Source organism: Otolemur garnettii, unplaced genomic scaffold, assembly GCF_000181295.1.
Source record: "Otolemur garnettii isolate 467f Iridium unplaced genomic scaffold, OtoGar3 scaffold00084, whole genome shotgun sequence".
In the NCBI taxonomy this organism is placed as follows: Eukaryota; Metazoa; Chordata; class Mammalia; order Primates; family Galagidae; genus Otolemur; species Otolemur garnettii.
Window position 1 is genome coordinate 3,238,514 of NW_003852479.1, and position 19,520 is coordinate 3,258,033.

At 35.2% G+C, this 19,520-nt stretch overlaps 1 protein-coding gene across 1 annotated transcript in view; it reads right to left on the minus strand.

Moving 5' to 3' along the window:
* Positions 1-5,637: 5,637 nt before the first annotated feature.
* The window catches only part of SI (sucrase-isomaltase), an 86,407-nt gene continuing 72,524 nt past the window's right edge, over positions 5,638-19,520 (minus strand). Inside the window, exons 37-46 of the mRNA XM_012808109.1 lie at positions 19,331-19,365; positions 19,124-19,240; positions 17,924-18,072; positions 15,359-15,443; positions 15,219-15,275; positions 14,473-14,597; positions 11,223-11,311; positions 8,245-8,294; positions 7,682-7,849; positions 5,638-5,706 (exon numbers count right to left, since the gene is read on the minus strand). Coding sequence (XP_012663563.1) covers positions 5,638-5,706; positions 7,682-7,849; positions 8,245-8,294; positions 11,223-11,311; positions 14,473-14,597; positions 15,219-15,275; positions 15,359-15,443; positions 17,924-18,072; positions 19,124-19,240; positions 19,331-19,365 — 944 coding nt within the window. The remainder of the gene's footprint in view (positions 5,707-7,681; positions 7,850-8,244; positions 8,295-11,222; positions 11,312-14,472; positions 14,598-15,218; positions 15,276-15,358; positions 15,444-17,923; positions 18,073-19,123; positions 19,241-19,330; positions 19,366-19,520) is intronic.

The window sequence follows — 19,520 nt, forward strand, 5'->3', positions numbered from 1 at the left end:
ATGACTGAAGCCAAGACGTATATAGAGAAGAGGAAAAATAAAGGTCAGGGATAAACAGAGGCAAAAGTTGCAAAAAGAGAAAAATTCACTGGTGGTGCCTGTGGAAAGATAGTAATAAAAAAGGGACGACAGACAACAAGACATTCAAAGCTCAAATCCCAAACCAGCCTGCCTTTCACCCCACTTTCATTCCCTGTCTGACCATCTTGCTTCCACTGTGTACAACAGGGCTCCTTGCCTGACTCAGCCTCTGCAATTCAGAGACTCTAACTACTTAACGTGAAGTAAAATCCATGCTAATCCAGGTTGGCTGTCAAAGCTGTTATAATATAGCGTCTACCTATCCCTCTGGGGAGTGTCTAGAAAACAAGAGTCTAGGAGACTTTAAACAACTCTGAATTATCTTCCACAAGCCTAAATCTTCCTTCTCAGCCTCCATAACTGTAATAACCAAATTATTTTTATTTATAAGTTACCTACTTTCAGGTATTCTAAGCAATAGAAAGTGAAGAAAGACAAAATCTTCTGAAGTTATTCCAAGAACCAGAAGAGGATAATAATCTTTTGAACTAATTTTAGGAGGCCAGGATAGCTTACTATGATCCTATAAACAGACAAAGACACAAAAAAGTGCACCACATAAACACATCTTTAATGTTTTTGTTGAGGACATAAACGTCATTAATAAAATGGGAAAGTTGTATTTCTCACCATGTTTTAAGCAAATGTGAATAAATTTTTTAAGGAAAAAAATGCTGCCTGAGATTTGTGTCCTTTTGTTCATGGTTTTAGGAGTTCTGAACTGCTTGGAATCGATGCCTGAATGTATTTTTCTACCCAGGTCTGTGCTTCTGCCATTTTCTTCTTTAAAACACACACATGCACCATGTTGTCTTATGTATTAAAGATTTCTTCGTTTTATATAGCAAAATAAAACCTCAGTTAGGCTTTTAAATTAAAAAACATATACAACAAATTGTAATAATCAAGCCCCCAGCCCTTGATCCCCTCCCTAAGACCAGTAGGGAACAAGCCCCCTACCCTTGAAAAGGAAGCCTCTCCTAGGCTTTTAGTTCCAGCCCTCTCAAGGGTAGAGAAATTCCTAAATTGAGGAAGTACACAGGGAGGGGTTGAGGAAGGGAGGGGTTAGATTCCAAATAAAGCCCCGGATAAAAAGGTCCCAAGTTGTTCTCGGAAATTTACCCAACACTTGTTTTGTACCCCTGAATTATGAGCTAATGTACCCTATGTAAACATGTACTCCCACCCTGAATTGTGTGAACCCCTATGACATACCCTGTCTTATGATCATGAAGTAATGTACTTGTGATATATCTTGTGATGAATGAATCAATATGTACCCTTATTTTGTAACCCCTGAGCTATATTGAGCTCTGCTAACTGCTATGATTGGCTTCTGTATTGCGCTAGCTTGCTAGTCACCATGACTGTGCAGAATAATGGTATAAAAAGGCTTCTCTCCCGTTATTCGAGGCTTCTTGTTGGCCCACCACAAGAGCCCCCTGCAGGTGTATCAAAATTATCAATAAATTTCTATTAATTAATTATATCTGGAGTGGGGTCCATCCTTCTCTCGCATCTACCATTCTATTTCAAAATAAATCAACATAGAGAAAAGATGATAAGCCATGACTACTCTGGGCTTATCTCAAAAATGCAGGGTTGGCTTAGCATCCCACAAACAGCCAGCACAGTGCATCGTACTAATGTAAGAAAGAAAAGAAACCACAGGACTCTCTGAGGAGATGCAGAAAATGCACCTCCCAGAATCCTGTACACTTTCATGGCAAAAAGACTCAATAAACCAGGACTAGAAGGGAAAATCCTTGACTTGATAAAGATTATCAGCAAGAAAACTAATGGCTAACATGCTTAGTGGTGAAACACTGATGAATGTTTTTTCCTTCAGATCAAGAATCAGACAAGAATGTCTGATTTCAGTACTTCTATTAAAAATTGAACTGAAGTTTCTAACCTAGGCAATTAGGCAGGATAAAGGAAAGGCATTCTAATCTCTATTTAGAGATGACATATTTTTTTTTTTAAATAGAAAATCCTAATTAATTCCTTCCAGAAAACTATTATAACAAATAATACACAAAAATCAATTCTGTTCCTCTACATGAGCAATAAATAATCTGAAAATGAAATGGGAAAGCAATTCAACTTACAGAAGCATTAAAAAGAATAAATTATCTTGAACTAAAATTAACAAAATAAATACAAAATTTATGCACTGAAAATTTCAAAGCATTGTTGAAAAATGTTTTAGAAATTAAAATAAATTGTAAAATATCTCATTTTTATGGACTGGAATGCTTAATATAGTTAGGATGGCAGGACTCCCTCAAATGATGTAACAGGCAATGCAATCTCTTTCAAAGTAATCACCTACTGGGACGAAACTAAAATAAAAAAATAAAAATTAAAAAAAAACTCATGTGCCATTTTTGTAGAAAATGGACAAATCTAAAATTTATAACAAACACGCTGATTCTAAAACTTATAACAATAAAATTCAAGAAACCCAGGGTATCCAAAACTACTCTGAAAAAGAATAGAATGTTAATATTTCCCGATTTCAATACTTAGTGCCACGCCAAAGTACTCAGTGTGGGATAGGCATAAAGATGAATACTGGTTGCTGGAATTGAATTTTTGTAGAGAGTTTTTAAACAAATCTTTAATTTTTTTAATACATTTTTATTTTGTATAATTGGCATGCAAAAATTAGACATGTTTTGGGGCATAATATAATGTTTCATAACCCAATATGTATATCCATTGTACAATGAACGATTCTAGGCAGTTGGCATTGTCCATCTCCTCAAATTCTATAAAACCTTTGTGGTAATAGCTTTCAGGATCTCCATAGTTACTTGTCATTAGATAGAATATAATTCTACTACTACGGAATATAATTTTTGAATGAGATATTCCTCTCTAAAATTTGTACCCCTGCCCAAGTTCCTTACATTTTCCCTCCTCTCTTTCATTTCCAGCTTTATGGTAACTGCTCTTCTGCTGTCTACTTCTGTGAGATTTCGCTTAGATTCCAAATATGAGTGAGATTGTACCGTACTAGTCTTTCTGTGCCTGGCTTATCTCACTTAACACTGTGTTCTCCAGTTCCATCCATATTGCTACAAATGACAGGGTTCCGTTCTTTTTTCATCGTGAATGGCATTGCGTGGATTCCACATTTTCTTTAGCCATTCATCCATTGATGGGCACTGAGGCCGAGTCCATCTCTTGGCTTTGGTGAGTAGTACTGCTATAAACAGAGGAGTGAAAATCTCTTCTACATACACAATTGTACAATATTTTTGGATGCCTCCACAGCAATGGAATTGCTGAGCCATGTGGTAATTTTGGTTTTCGGTTTTTTGAGAAATTTCGCTAGTTTTGTCATAATGACTGTACTAATTTATCTTCCCACAAAAAGTGCCCCAGTTCCCCTTCCTCTGCACACTTGCCGGGTGATAACAGACCTTCTAAGTATCTATTTCAGAAGTGTATGTTTAGGTCCTTAGCACTTGTAAAAATTGGATTAATTACATTTTTGCTTTGAGTTATTTGAATACCTTATAAATTATGGATATGAATACCCTGTCAAGTAAATAATCTGCAAATGTATTCTTCCATCTGGTATGTTTTCTCTTTACTCTATGATTTTTTTCCACGTTTCCTATGGAGAAACTTTAGCTTAATGTAAGCGCATTTGTCTATTTTTCCTTTTATTGCCTGTGCTTTTTAAGTCCTATCCAAAAATTTCTTCCCCAGACCAATGTCATGAACCGTTTTCCTTGGTTTCTTCAACTAGCTTTACAGTTTCAGGCCTTCAAGTTGAGTCGTTAATCCATTTTGAATTGGTTTTTGTGTATGATGAGAAATAGGGATCTAGTTTTATTCTTCTGCATGTGACTATCCAGATTTCTCAGCACCATTTATTGAAGACAGAGTCGTTTTCTCAATGTGTACACTTGGTGTTTCTGATAAAAATCAGTGAGTTTGAATGCACAGATTTATTTCTGGACACTGTCTGTTCACTGGTCTGTGTGTGTCTTTTTATGCCACCACCATGCTGTTTTAGTTACTACAGCATTGCAGGGTATTTTGAAGTCAGATAATATGATGCCTGCAGCTTTGTTGTGCTTGTATGCTTGTTTGTTTTTGCTCAAGGTTGCTTTGGTTACTTGGGGGTCTTTTCATTCCCTATGAATTTTAGGAAGTTTTTTCTATTTCTGCAAGACTTTCATTGAGATTTGGATACTGATTGAATCTATAGATCACTTTGAGCATGAGCATTTCAGAAACATTACTTTTTTCCAATCTATGAGCACAAGCTATCTTTCCAATTATTCCTGTCTTCTTCAATTTTTGTCAATGTTTTATAGTTTCCAGTGTAGAGATCTTTTGCCTCCTTGGTTAAATTCATTCTTAAGTACTTTTTATTTCTGGAGCTATTACAAATGGATTTTTTTTTCTTGATTTCTTTTTCAGATAGTTTGCTACTGGCATGCCAACATACTAGTGAATTTTTTATTTTTAGTTTATGTACTGAAACCTTTCCAAATGTATTTTCTGGTTCTTTCAGTTTTTTAGTAGATGTTTTAGGTTTTTCTATGTATATGATGAAGCCATCTGTAACAAGGACAATTTCCCTTCCTCCTTTCCAATTTGGATGTTGTTCCTTATTTCTCTGTCTTGGATATAAAGCAAAACCAGAAAAAAAAATTTGGATTTCTCAGATGAGTTTTTTGCCCTCTAAATTCACACTTTGAAACTGTAAACTCCAAAGTCATGGTGTTTGGAGAGGGGAAGTGTGAGCGACAATGAGGTCGTGAGAATGGAGCTCTTGTGATGGGATTGACACCTTTATAAGAAGAGGCATGAGATGCATGGTTTCCTCTCTAGATTTGCCATTTGAGGGTCCAAGTATGAGATGATATATGTCAGCAAACCCAAAAGCTTGCCCTCATCAGACACTGGATTTACTAATGCCTTAGTCTCCAACACTCCAGAACAGACTCCAGCACTGTGAGAAATGAGTGTCATTTAAGCTTCACAGTCTATGGTAATTGTTACCATAGCCCAAACTGACTAAGGATAGGAAAATAAAGAGAAAAATGCACACTTGATGTAACTATATACCTTTTATTTCATTTTATAATTAAATGTACATATTAAGAAATAATTAAATCTTATGAAAAATGTTGTTACATATCTCAATGCTACTAAACACTGAGGAACTATTATATATAATTTACCATTACACAAGGATTTCACCTAATTTAGAATTACCTATTCAATTTATGTCCTAGCTATACATATACATATTTAGTCACTAGTTTACATTTAGCTGATACGTAACATGGATAAGTAGCACTATTCACATTCTGTTTGACATGTTTTAGAAAACTGAATCCAGGCCATGCTAATATAGTAAGATTAACACTACCATCCACGTGCGCTGTGCAATCACATTTAGGTAGAGACTATGACAATTATATTTTATAGAGTATAAGAAACCAGTGAAGAAAGATAATTATGTGTGCTGTAAAACATGAATCCATGTATTTCTTCCTGTTCAATGGCTGGAATTGATGGTGACCTTCAAGACCAGGAGATTTCAAACGGTTCATCGAGAGTAACATGTTCAGTGCGCAGGTCAATGGTTAATAACTAAAAATAAGTAAAATGACAATTGCTTAATCAGAACCACCCCATTTTTAGTTTTATCCTGTTTTAGAGGAGGCTATTTCCATAAAAATGACCCAGAAGGCCACCACACCACAGGAGAAAAAAAAAGAAACAAATGGACCTGATTAAATTAAAGGGCTTCTATATAGGCAAGGAAACAATCAATAGAGTTAACTGACAACCTACTGAATGGGAGAAAATATTGGTACACTCTATATCCAAGTATGGGCTGATAACCAGAATCTATAAAACACTCAAACAGATCAGATATAAAACAGATAGCCTCATAAAACACTGGGCAAAAAACCTGAACACAGCTTTTCAAAAGAAGATAGACTAATCGCCAACAATCATATGAAAAAAAAGGAAAATAGTATGGCCTTTCCTCAAAGAACCAAAAGTAGACTTCCCATTTGATCCATCAATGCTACTACTGGGTATTTACCTAATGAAAAAAGTCCTTTTATCAATAAGATATGTGCATAGAAATTTTATTGCAGCCCAATTCACAATTACAAAGATGTGGAATCAACCACTGTGCTCATCAGTACACAGATGGATTAATCAATGTGATATATGTGTACTACAGAGAGTATTACTTGGTCATAAAAATGAGAAAATGTTGGGTGGTGCCTATGGCTCAAAGGAGTAGGAAACCAACCCCATATGCTGGAGGTGGCAGGTTCAAACCCAGCCCCAGCCAAAAACTGCAAAAAAAAAAAAAAAAAAAGGAAAAAAAAAGAGGGAAAATGTTCTATAAGTTAATAGGATGTACTTTGTTTTTCTTTTTTCTTTTTATAAATTTTTATTTTTATTTTGGACAGTTTGCAACCATCTTACCAATAGTCTCAGTAAATTGACCCATTGTACAGAGAATGAAAATAAATCCATGAAGGCTGGAGTGAATATAAAGAGACGGTAAAGGGACAAAAGTCTTGGCCAATTATGTTCGTTCCTATTATTTGACTTTTGCACATGATTATGGAATTATTTGTAACTGTACTACATGAATTTCCATGATTCCCATGTTTGAATGTTATCAAGTTATTTTTACCCAAAGTTTAGATTTAGAAATAGGCATCATTTTACCTCAATCATAAAAAGTTTTTGATTTTTAATTTATTGCCAATAATTACAATTCTGTATGTGTTAATTTCTTTCACCACAGACAATTTCAATTACTCCTGTAGAGCGCTTACTCATAGAGATGATCAACTGCAGTTACAATCAAATGATCATCTGTCATATTTTTATGATACTATGATTTCAAAAACCTTATCATTGCTACCTTTTCTCCTACCTATAAGACTCTGTCTTAGATCAGAAATTTTGGATTCAGTGATCAAATATGAAAATGAGGGGGCATATTGAAAAAAAAATCAATATTTCTTTGCTGCCTGGTATACACCAATCACTCTCCTAAAAGCTTTATAAAATTCATTCTTCAGTAAAGTACAGACTCTTTGGAAGAATACCAGATTTTATAAAAAAAGAACTTAAAAGGTAAAATTTAATGACTGTAAATCTAATAAAATCTGTGTGTATTTTATTACTGTCCTGACACAAGTAAAAGAAGATTAAATTAAATTAAACACGTAAATAACACAGAAGGGTGTGTACATACGCACAGTCTCAGCAACGTATGCACAGCTTTAAAACAGATCAAATACTGGCAACAGTTAGCTGTTTTCTGGAATATATGTTATTTGAAAACTATAAACTATAGATTCACAGAATTTAGGATATAAAAGAGGTTAAGAGATTATTTTTATATTGTTTATTGAACTATAAAAAAAAGAAGAGCTAAAATTATTTTTTCAAGGTAAAAGGCTAATTACTGGCAGCAATAAAGCTTTCACATAAGAATCCTGACTGCTTGTTGAGGGCTGAGAAATATAAGAATTTGATGTAGATGTATTAATAGCTACACTTAAAAATATTTTCTCATCTCACTTACCTGGTTGGCTGCATCTTGGTTAAAAGTCACTGACACTGTATTTTCCTTATATATTAGATTAACCGCATTGACAGGGGTATTTCCTTTCCCCAACACGTAGATGAGCCCGAGGATCATTTCACTTTTATTTATGTAACCGTTTTTCAATATAGTGCTTGTCAAAGTGGTCTGTAAAGATAAAAAGAAATAATTTTAACCTTTCCTTTACCAAAGCAATTAAATTAAAAAAATATATGTTTGTTAACCAAAAAATACATAGTAGAAGCTCTGTTAAGTTGGCCACCCAAGGGACTCTAACAAAGTGGCCAACACATTGAGGTGGTTATATAAGGAACTTGCTTATTGTACTGATACCCACATGGGTGCATGTCTGATCTGTGACAACTTGGTCAGTGTAGGGAGGTGGTCAGTGTAGAGAGGCGGTCAACTGTGGAGCTCCTACTCCACTTCATAATATAGTAACTTGTGTTGTCAAATATTTGAAATGAGGTTTTTTATATTAGAAACACAGAACAACACTTCAAATATTCTTTAAAAAATAGTATAGTAATGACCTTACATACCTTATTTAAATTAAACTGTGCCAAGAAGTATAGGTCTCTTTCATAGGTGTCTGTAGAGAGAGAAACAAAGTGACATATTTTTATTTTCAAAGAATAATGGTAAATACTAGTATATTTTGCTTCTCTCTGGTATAAAGGGTAGCAAAGTAGTATGAATGCATATCTAATTTTTTCTAAAGCTATTTAATTTCTTCAGACATAGTTCAAGGAGTGCTAGAAATGAAAGATGAATCACCAGAAAAGATTCTAAGGGACCAAGTAGATTGGTGTGTGTGTGTGTGTGTGTGTGTGCACGTGTGTGTGTGTGTGTGCCTGTGTGTGTAGGAAGGTGACGCAGTAGCAGCAGTAACAGTTCTAAAATCACTTTAGCACACCTCTCCAGAAAGGCAGCCAGAAGTGCATACGTGTACAAGAATAAATATAACTGGGCGGTGATGGCAATGAATGCCTACTTGCCACCTCAGTGATGGACAAAATAATTTTAAAGGAAAAGAAATGTGGTAGCAACAGATTGTCATTTAAGGAAAATTTCAGTTGTGACAGCTCTACTAAAATCAAACTAATAAGTGTAACTTTTATACCTGCCATCTTATCTAAAGTATAATCCTGCCCTATTTACAATCAATTTTAATCATAATCTTACAGCTAAAACTTATGAAAAAGTTACTCCCTGCCAAATTCTAAGCACTTATTACAACGCTGCTAAGAAGTATGTATTATTATCATGCCCACCGGATAAAAGGGGAAAGTAAGTCTCAAGGAGGTTAAGTAAATTGTCAAACATGAAACAATTAATAATGATCCCAGTCTGGAATTAAGTCTAATTTTCTTTGACTTCTAAGATTAGGCTGATATGTAAAAAGCAAACAAGCATGTACAATACAGAAAGGGGAAAGAACAGGAGAGTAATGGAAACAAGCATTGGTAAAGCAATGTACTTCAGCTCTTTTCACTATTACACATGTTAGCATTGTTTTTGTTAAGCTATTAAAATTATCTTGCAAACACTACAATTAACATTGTGCCTAAAACTTTATATATATATATGCTCAAACAAACATGTCATAAAACTTAGTCATAAAACTAAGTTATTATGTTCTATGAGACATTTTATTGTTAAAATATTTTAAATATTTTAGTTTTATTTTTTAAACATACTGTACAATTTTAGCATGAGTTTTTACGATCAATTTTTAAGTACAGAATTCTGACATTAAACAAAAGTGATGGCTATTAGGAGGATATGAGCCTCTTTATTGTTTTCAAAGAGAAATATAGGGCACCCATATATCTATTTCATTAGGATAAGCAGCAAAAATTAACATTTTACTGAGTTTTAGCTTTATCAAAAGCTAGAATAGCCAAAATGCACTTAATGTTTACCAGTTTGATGACAGGTTCATCTGGATCTACAATTTTTTTCATTTTTTTTTTAATTTTGAGAAAGAAATGATTTGTTAGCACATTACTTATAATGTGTCACAAAACATGAATGTATTTGTTTAAAAAGGAAGGAATCCTTTCAGATGGGTTCCCATTAACGAGATTGGTGGGTGAGAAACTTCTCTGGAGCCTACGATCTATTAAATCCAGAGAAGTGGCATTTGCCGTAGATTGTGGTAGCTGCTAAGTAAAGAGGTGATAAGGGATTACTTAAAAATTTTAGACTAAACCATATCAAATATACTGGGATTGTGAAACATAACAAAACAAACATATAATTGTCTACAACAATTTTGTATGCTTGTCTGAAGAGATCATGGAAAAAAAAATTGAACTATATTGAGTTTTCAGGGACTATAAAAATCTGTCATGGAATGTGAATAGGGTGAAGGCTCTGCCAAGTTAAACATTAATAACAAAAGTAACCAAACAAACAAGCAAAAACAATACCCACAAAATCCAGAGAACAAAGTTACTTGAGTTTGGTTTCTGGACTATCCCCTTGTTCCACAGGCACCCAAAACAAAGGTTCAGAAGTCAAGTTTCTCTCTGGCCTTCTCCCATTCTCCTGTCTCTCACCCTCCATCTCCAGTCGCAGACACAAAACCCATTTTCGCCCAAAGCTAGCTGACCATAAAGCTTAAAAATCCTATTCTAGGAGGCGCCTATGGCTCAAAAGGGTAGGGCGCCGGCTCTATATGCCGGAGGTGGTAGGTTCAAACCCAGCCCTGGCCAAAAAAAATAAATTAATTAATTAAAAAAAAAAATCCTATTCTAACACCACCACCCTCACCTTTCTGTATGTAAAGAAGTTAGATCCTTACTCCAGTGAGGTTCTATCTTATACCCGGGAGGAGGGAATGCTACTAGCAGGAGGCCAGGAAGAATCTGAACTGAGGGACACTGCTAGGTGTCCCCACTCAGGCTGTCTCCATGAGCTTGTACAGTTTTTGTACAGTCACATTTCTTCATGGTTGTTTCAACTTTATAGACTCTAAGTACAAAATCAGATACCTTTCCCTATATCTTCAGAACTTTATTTTGAAACCTCCTATGTCACATGAAACTATGACTAAATAAGTTTGTTATGCTTTCTCTTGTTAACTTGTCTTTTTTTATAGGGGTGGTGGCTAAGACCCTTATGATCAGGTGAAGACAAGGATCCCCCTTTTCCTCCCCTAAAGCATCATATACTAATATTTAATATGACTGTTGACAGACTCAAGGCAGTGTCTATTATGTGAAGTACCTGTGCTATCTTCTGGAAGTACAAAGGTGGTAGATATATAATCCCTGCCCGGACAAAGTTCTAGTTATTCAGACATTTACAACAGGGACTAACTCTACTAAGGAAAAGAGGGGTCTTTAAATATTTGTGACACTGTTTATCTCTTTAAGTTGATTTAACAAATTAGTAATGTCTTTGAACTTTGAGTAACGGTAACAATAGCTTATACTCAGCTTCCAAAGAATGAGAAGTCACATCAAAGTAGTGTAAGAGAATATTCATGTCACCAATTATGTTTAACACTCACCTATACTATCTCCATCATCCCAAAAGAGAGTCCCCTGTGCCATCTGATTGTCATCGGCAGCAACAATGAGCTTCATGTGATTTTGTCGACTGTAAGAGAGAAATGTATAGATTTATCCGTATTTATAGACTAGCTTATATCTAGTTATGGGCTGTATCCACATATCTATATAAGCCCAAAGGAAGATAAATCTGGGTAATATTTGCAGAATGCAAACTGATATTGGATAGAAATCATAAAATTCTTTACATTCAATAGAAAACAGGCATGTTTTTTTGTTCGCAAGAGTTTACTTACTCTAACGACTCAGAAGTGGCCTCCTTTATAGCGATTAAAACCACATTAAGTTTATTGATATTTTACTTATTCTTCTCTTTTGCAATCCTGTTATTGCCCATTAAACACTGAGCTATTTTAATTTTTAATCTCTTATGAATCAAGTCTTCCTCACATTTCCATACATAAACCTCTGTGTTATCATTGGCCATTATTATAGGAAAGTATAGAGGAGCTAGCAAGTTCTAGGTTCTATCCCTGTAATAGACAATACCTCCCAAATATGTGCCTACATAGGCCTATTTATGAACTAAACTCTTGCTTCCATGTTCAGTGTCCAGCAATTTATAAGACACAACTTGTTTTAGGAGCATTGTATTGTTAAAAAAGGATTCTCAGACAAATAGTTTTAGCTGGCTGCCTTTTCCAATTATAAATGTTGAAGGATGTCTTGGAAGTCTCCTAAAATAGCCAGCATCCCTGGAGTTTAAATCTCCCTATAACTTGATATTTTCCAGGTAAAAGATGTTATCAAATCTTAGCCTGAATATATATACATTTCTGTTCACAGTCACTGGGGTATAACTTAGAAGTATTAAAAATCTGGTTTAATCTGCAATTTCTATTGGATATAATAAAATATAAGATTAAAAATAGTTTCACATCTTTTATCCTACCATGTACAATGCCGCTCTCCTGTCTCATAACAAAAGCAAGGATTCCTCAAGGCACAACTTATAAATTTATTCCTCCCTGAAGCCTTTGTTTATCATATGCAATCACTGATTTCATCTTATTTGATATCAGAATAGAATATTGATGGAAATAGAGCTGGCTGGTTCTAGAAGATGAGGTGAGTTTCTTCATGCCAACTGAGACCATCAGTGTGTAGGCTACCGAGCTGAAATAGCATGAAAAGAAAGAAAAATGAAGACTGAGTCCCCTAGAATAAGAAGGAGAAAGCCAGGAATTGGGGGGATGGAAATAGAGATTCCATGCCTGGTACAGGAGATTCACTCTTTACACTGATCCCAGAAGACAAAGGTGACTCATGGACTGTGGCATTATGGCTGAACAAGACGGGGGATACCAGGTAGAGGCCCTCAGGTGAAGAAGACAGGGTCCTGTTCATAAGTTACCAACAGTGAAAGCAAATGCGGGTTATCTTTCATCTTTACCTGGGATGAGGCTGCTAAAAGACACGTCTGCTTCCTATGTGGACAGCAGGGAACTTAGTAGTTTGAAGGAGCAACACAATCACCAGTGGCTGCTACGTCTCAGGGACTATAAAGAGTCTGGGAATAATCCCGGGACAGTCAGAAGGAAGCAGAGAAGGGAAACAGGAAAGAGACAGGAAGGAAGGAGAAAACTTCAAGCAACCTTAATGCAAAGTTGGTAAAAAAAAAAATTCAGAAAATGGAGTCTGAGTCAGTGCTTCAAAACCTGACATACCGCACCATAAAAAGATACGCAGGAAACCTAAATGTACAGAATTAAGGGAAGAAGTCAATTTGAAAAGGCTACCCTATGATTCCAATTACCAGGAACTTTGGAAAAGACAGAATTATGAAGACAGTAACTTTTTACTGCAGTTGCCATGGGTTGGAGGAGGGTCAAATAGATGGAACACTGAGGACATTGGGGCAGTGAAACTACTGGACATGGTGCTACAACAGCAGAAACCTGTCTTTACACATTTGTTCAAACTCACAGAATCCACCACACCCAAACTGAATCCTAATGTAAACTACAGACCTTGGATGGAAATGATAAGTCAGAGTGAGTTCAACAGTGTGGGTACATTTAAATTAAAAAAAAATAATAATAACCTCAGGGCAGCACCTGTGGCTCAGTGGGTAGGGCGCCAACCCATATGCCGAGGGTGGCAGGTTCGAACCTGGCCCCGGCCAAACTGCAAAAAAAACAGCCAGGAACCTATAGTCCCAGCTACTTGGGAGGTTGAGGCAAGAGAATTGCCTAAGCCCAGGAGTTAGAGATTGCTGTGAGCTGGGATGTCACAGCACTCCACCGAGGGTGACAAAGCGAGACTCTGTCTCTAAAATAAATAGATAAATAAATAAAAATCACCACTTTCTATATTCAAATTGTGTTCTGGTGACTTTATTAATTTATCCCTCAGGTAGGGATGTTGTTAATAGGGGAGGCTATGCAAGCAGGGGGCAGGGAGTTCATGAAGACTCTCTGGATTTTTAATTTTGCTGTGAACACAAAAATGATCTAGAAAAATAAAATTCTTATAAACTGGTTCACAAGAAAATCATGTGTTCATGAACTAAGTTATAGTTTATTTCACATGTTAGAGGCAGAACAAAAGATGAAGACATTCAACATATAAGTCTCATTTGTCAATACTTCCACATATTATATGTAGAGGACATAGAATTGTAAGTTATATTTTGGTCTGAGACATTTTCTTACTTTAAAAGTGTATGTCTTGTCAGACGACAATTTTCCATTAGTCTCTTGCATTTCTGCGTATCTTAGCAGGCACAGACCCTGATGGCTTTTCTTCTGAACTCTTTTAAATGCTAATTTTAAAATAAAGAGAATTGGAAGACCGGGCAAGTTTTTGAAAATACATTATCATTTTATGGGTTTCATTGGTTCCTTTTACTATCTACTGTAAAAAAGAGAATGTCTCCCTTCAAGGCCAAGAAAGGACAGGTTGGCTTGCAGCCCTGTCAATTTTGTTTTTTTAAACTTGGGGTTTCTCAGCTGTGACACAACCTCCTATGTGGGCAGCAACTGCCTGGGCCACTCCATGTCATCCTAATGAGACTTGTGGGACTAGAAAAACTGTTGCTAATCTAAAGTTTCTTTTTCAGTCTAACAGTAAAGACTTTGTCTCTTTCCAAGCATCATGACACTGCGGCTTGCAATTGGGATACAGTGTCAGACCCTCTCGAACTCCTGTACCCCAAAATTTCATGAGCTCTGAGAACAGTTCACTGACCTGAAGTGCGTGTTCTGTGCAGGCTCTTGACATGGTAGGATGTGGCCACCACGGACATGTAGATTGATTGTATCAAAAGGAGCATTAAAGACATGAAATTGTCCCCGGACACCAATGTCTAGGCCCTGGAAATGAAAGGGACAGAAAGAACAAAAGGAGCAAGAAGTAGAACCATTCATTCACGAAATCTTCGATTCACTATAGCAGTCATTGTACTATACTATTTTTATGTATCTCATAATACCATGGTATATATCTTAAATACATGAAGTAACATTTATTTTAAAATATATCTTCAGTTCCTCGTTAAATATAAGTCCTTACAATAGCTTTGAAAGAATCGATAGCTAATTGATTTTGTGGAGCACACATGCAGAGATATGAAGGTTTTTGAAAGGGCACAGGAGCCGTGCCTGCATTTTCTTTCAGGTACTACGAGCATTAATCATGGAAGGGCTCAACTACCTTTAATGATCATCTTACATGCCCAGTAAAAGGCAATGACCTTTCTGTTTGTCATGTGCTTTTTCATGTTTATTTGCTAAAATAACTCAATGACTAATAACAAACTACAGCAGGATACATTAGCTCTCTTGCACTGTTAGTGTGATTCAGCTATAAATAGCAGGAAGTATCTTATTCTTTTAAGTGGAAAGTAAAACATACATGTCATCGATGAAAAGGCTAAAACTAGACTATTCCCCATTTCCATTGAATCGGTTCCCCAGAATTCCTTAAACACTTACTGTGTGGTAGTCAAACCACCGAGCATTAGGGACGTAGCCACGCACGCTTTCAGCATACTGCAGTTAAAACATGTAATCATTAAAAACGTATAAATCAATGACAAATTATTTCGTGAACAAAATTATGGGGTTGGACTTACTGGTGTCAATACAGGGGTGACCATAAACGCCGGACCCCACAAGAACTGCTCAAATACATCCCAGGTTTCCTTTTCATCAAAGAACCTTGACAAAATAATTACATATAATTAGATTAAGTCAAAGAATTTTATTTCTTCCGAATACCATAAAATAACACTCAAATTCATTTGATTCTACAATCCCATTATGGACATCTACCCAGAAGAAAAAAAATCCTTTTGTCATAAGGACATTTGCACTAGACTGTTTATCGCAGCTCAATTTACAATCGTCAAGATGCGGAAACAACCTAAAGGCCTACCAACTCAGGAATGGATTAATAAACTGTGGTATATGTGTACCATTGAATCCTAGTCAGCCATTACAAAGATGGAGACTTTACATCCTTTGTATTAACCCGGACTGAGTTGGAACACATTATTCATTGTAAAGCATCACAGAATGGAGGAGCAAGAATCCAATGTACTCTATTCTAACATGAAAGCAGCAGGTGAGCTAATACAAGGGGCAGGTAGGGGAATGAGCATGTGGGGAGAGGAGAGGAGGGTGAGGGATAGTGGATCAAGGTGTATGGCACACCTCTTGGGGGTAGGACACAGTTGTAGGAGGGGATTTACCTAACAAAGGCAATTAGTGTAACCTAATGCTTTGTACCCTCAATGAATTCCAACAACAAAAATAAATAAAATTAAATAATACTTAAACTACATTTTGTAGTAAAGACTGTGGCTTAAAGTGAAAATCAAACTATGAGAATATAAAAAACAACCCTATCACTTAGAATTCGCTGTGGGATAGTACCATACTTTATGAATAATTCTGGACTATGACCAAATTTTCAGAAAAAAAAATGCAAAGAATTGTGCTGAACATGTAAAACCAATTGAATGAGAAATCACTTTGGGAAGAGAACTCACAGTGGCAGGAATATTCACTTTTCCTAATATATATTTAGCAAACTAGGAAACAAATATAACAAATTCCCTGGAAAAAAACTGTGAGACATGTGCTATGAGAGTCTTAAGCTGTTAACTTAAAAAGAGTTTGACTATCCAATTCTATAGAGCTGTCTAAATCCTGGATTTACATGTCTGTAAAGGTTTTTCCATATTAAAAAGACCTCTGAATGTGAAATATAATCGCTAGAAAAGTTTGCTTTTATAATTTGAGAATAGCCACTATTATATGCTCACATTTCTTCTCCAACTGAAATGAGAAAGCTATTTTTTAAATTTTTTATTTTCATTTTGTTTTTCTTTATTAAAAATTGAGATTAATGTTGGATTGGATAGCTGGGTTTGCTCTTCCATGGACTCCCCCTGAAAATCAAGGCCCAGGGTTCTCAACAAGACCAGAGTCTGCCAAGTTAACAATGTTGTGCTTGGAGACTCAGTCCAGAGGTGTTACTCCAATTCTTCTGAGAAATTCATAGAAAAAAGACAAAGGTTAAAAGTCTGGGAATGAAAAAGAGAGGGATCAATAAAATAAAAAAGGGATTATGGTAAATAAATTAATAAAGTTGCTAAAACATAATTTGAAGAGGATTTTTTTGTCTTTTGCTTTTTTTCTTTAAGAAAATTGAATTTCGTACATGAGTATTAAAAAAAAGGGCATACTGATGAACTTATTTTTTTGATATTTTTATTTTGGATACTATTGCTTTTGTTTGGTAAATATACTGTATTTGCCATTATTTTAGTGGTTTATTACTAGTGAAATTAACACATCTTCCATTCTGATATTAATATAAGATGCATAAAAACTAAATATATTGAGATTATGTTTTATGTTTTTATTTGTATATTTTGTGTAATGTCAACAATAAGATCTGTATTTGCTTAAAAATAGAAGACAAATGGCTTCTCAGGGGAAGTTCACGGAAGAGCAAAAATGCTAAAAATGTTTGTTCTCTAGACTTTCAAAGTGTGGTCAGATATTAATTAAAGCTTTTAGGATAAATCAAAGAAAAATTTCTAAAAAGAACGATGGAATTGTTCAAGTACATCTTATTAACACATCTTAAGGAAAAGGTAAGATGGACTTCTAGGGTCAGATGTCTATATGTTGTAGATTTACTTAACTTAGTAAACCTCAAGTGATTAAATCATAAAGGATAATATTATTCTGTCCAATAAATTTGTAAAATAGTCAATGTAATTATGTATATGAAACATCTGAAAGAACATCTGGTATACATTTGTTATTGTTAAAAATATTATCCCTTCTTAATAACTGACTAAGGTGTTTCATCTTTAATTGCATATATTAGTCTATTAGTAGATTTATTTATGTAAATGTTTATTAACGTAAAATGAATGCTACAATAACAATTAAAACCTTTCCAATGTTTCCAATGTTCTATATTTCACTATAAGAAGTTACTGAATAGGATGGCACCTGTGGGTCAAAGGAGTAGGGTGCCTGCCCCATATACCAAGGGTGGTGGGTTGAAACCCAGCCCCCGCAAAAAACTGCAAAAAAAATTTTAAAGAAGTTATTGAATAAATTAAATGAAAGCAACATCTTGTGGTAGGAAAAAAAAAAAAGAGAAACTTTGTACTTACTCATGCATGAGGGGTCGGATAACAGTGCCACCATGAGCATGAATGTCATGCATTTGTGTGTAGAAATAAGGCAGTAAGTTGTATCTAATATTTAGAACATCCCTTGCCATTGTAGCAAAAGTTTCATTCCAAGAAACAGGATCTTGTCTCTGAAACAAAGCAAAATTATGTAGCTATAATTCCTTGCCCTGGTTTAAATCATGTTGTGTAAATACATATTTGGAGGGAAAAAGCAGGAAAGGATACAATTCATTGTCTTCTATGTATTTGTTTCACAAAGATCTTCACAATGGTTTTTCTATCATATTGTATAGAGAGAAGACATAAAATGATATTTGAATTAAAAATCAAATGAATTTCATGATCAGATCTAATTTAAATGAACATTCACAAAGAATAGTTCATATTTTAATATGCTTATGTTTGCATTAGCAAATACCTTCCATCTCAAAAAAGTAAAATGAAAAGTGGACAATTAAGAGCCCATAAAAATGTTGTTGGACATATTAGCTAAAAAACCATAGACAAGGAATGTGACTAGTTGTTATATTTTAATTTACTTTTGATGATTGTTGCTCATATCAACAAAACTGAGGCCCTTTAAAGCTGTCATATCTATGAAAATTCCAACTTTTCTAGATTTCAAGAATAATAAAATTTGAATGATGATTATGATCACTGCTGTGTACTGTGTCAGAATAGGCAAAACCTTGGGCAGCACCTGTGTCTCAAAGGAGAAGGGCGCCAGCCCCATATGCCAGAGGTGGTGGGCTCAAGCCCAGCCCTGGCCAAAAACTGCAAAAAAAAAGAATAGGGAAAACCCTGAAAGTAAAAAACAGTCCAAGAAGTATTAAGCTACGTGGGATCCCACTTCCAGTTACGTAGTTTGAAGCTGGTTTCCTTATCGTTCTGTTTAAACTTGGAAGAACTTCCAGAGGCAGGCTTTACTTTTCCCCAACTACTGCCAAATTATATAGAACAGTAGTAAATACGGCCGTGAACCAAAGCCTGCATGTTAAAGTAAGATGCAGTATAGCCTGAATGTTCTCAGAATATTCTCAGAGTGACAGCTTCACATCTCCTCAATTATGATGAGCTTAAAAACATTCGCCTGGAAATCAGTCAAGTAAGATGCATCCTGTTAAATATCTTCTAAGGTGGGTGCAGGAAAGACTGAAATTAAATCCTGTAATTACGTACTCTAGTAAATGCAATGTTGTGGTTTCTGGAGTATGGATAAAATGCTCCAAGTTGAGTCCAGCGGGTACAGAGATGATACTCTGAATCATTGAAGAATCCACAGATGTCTGCTCCAGTCTAAAATAGATGGTTACATTTCATTAGTTCTAAATAGTTTGTTTCTTAATATTTTTAATTGAGGAAAATAAAGGGAATAGAGCTACTTACATATGAGATTCCAAAGAGACTAAATTCCATCATACCTAAAAAAAAAAGTAAAAATCTTAGGAAGTGACTGTTTCATGTATTTTAATATTTTTCATGACTGTTGATGAAGATACACTCTGATGTCAACCTCCAATTTAATCCAATCCAACATTTTTTCAGATGTTAATATATCACTTCTCATAATGATCCT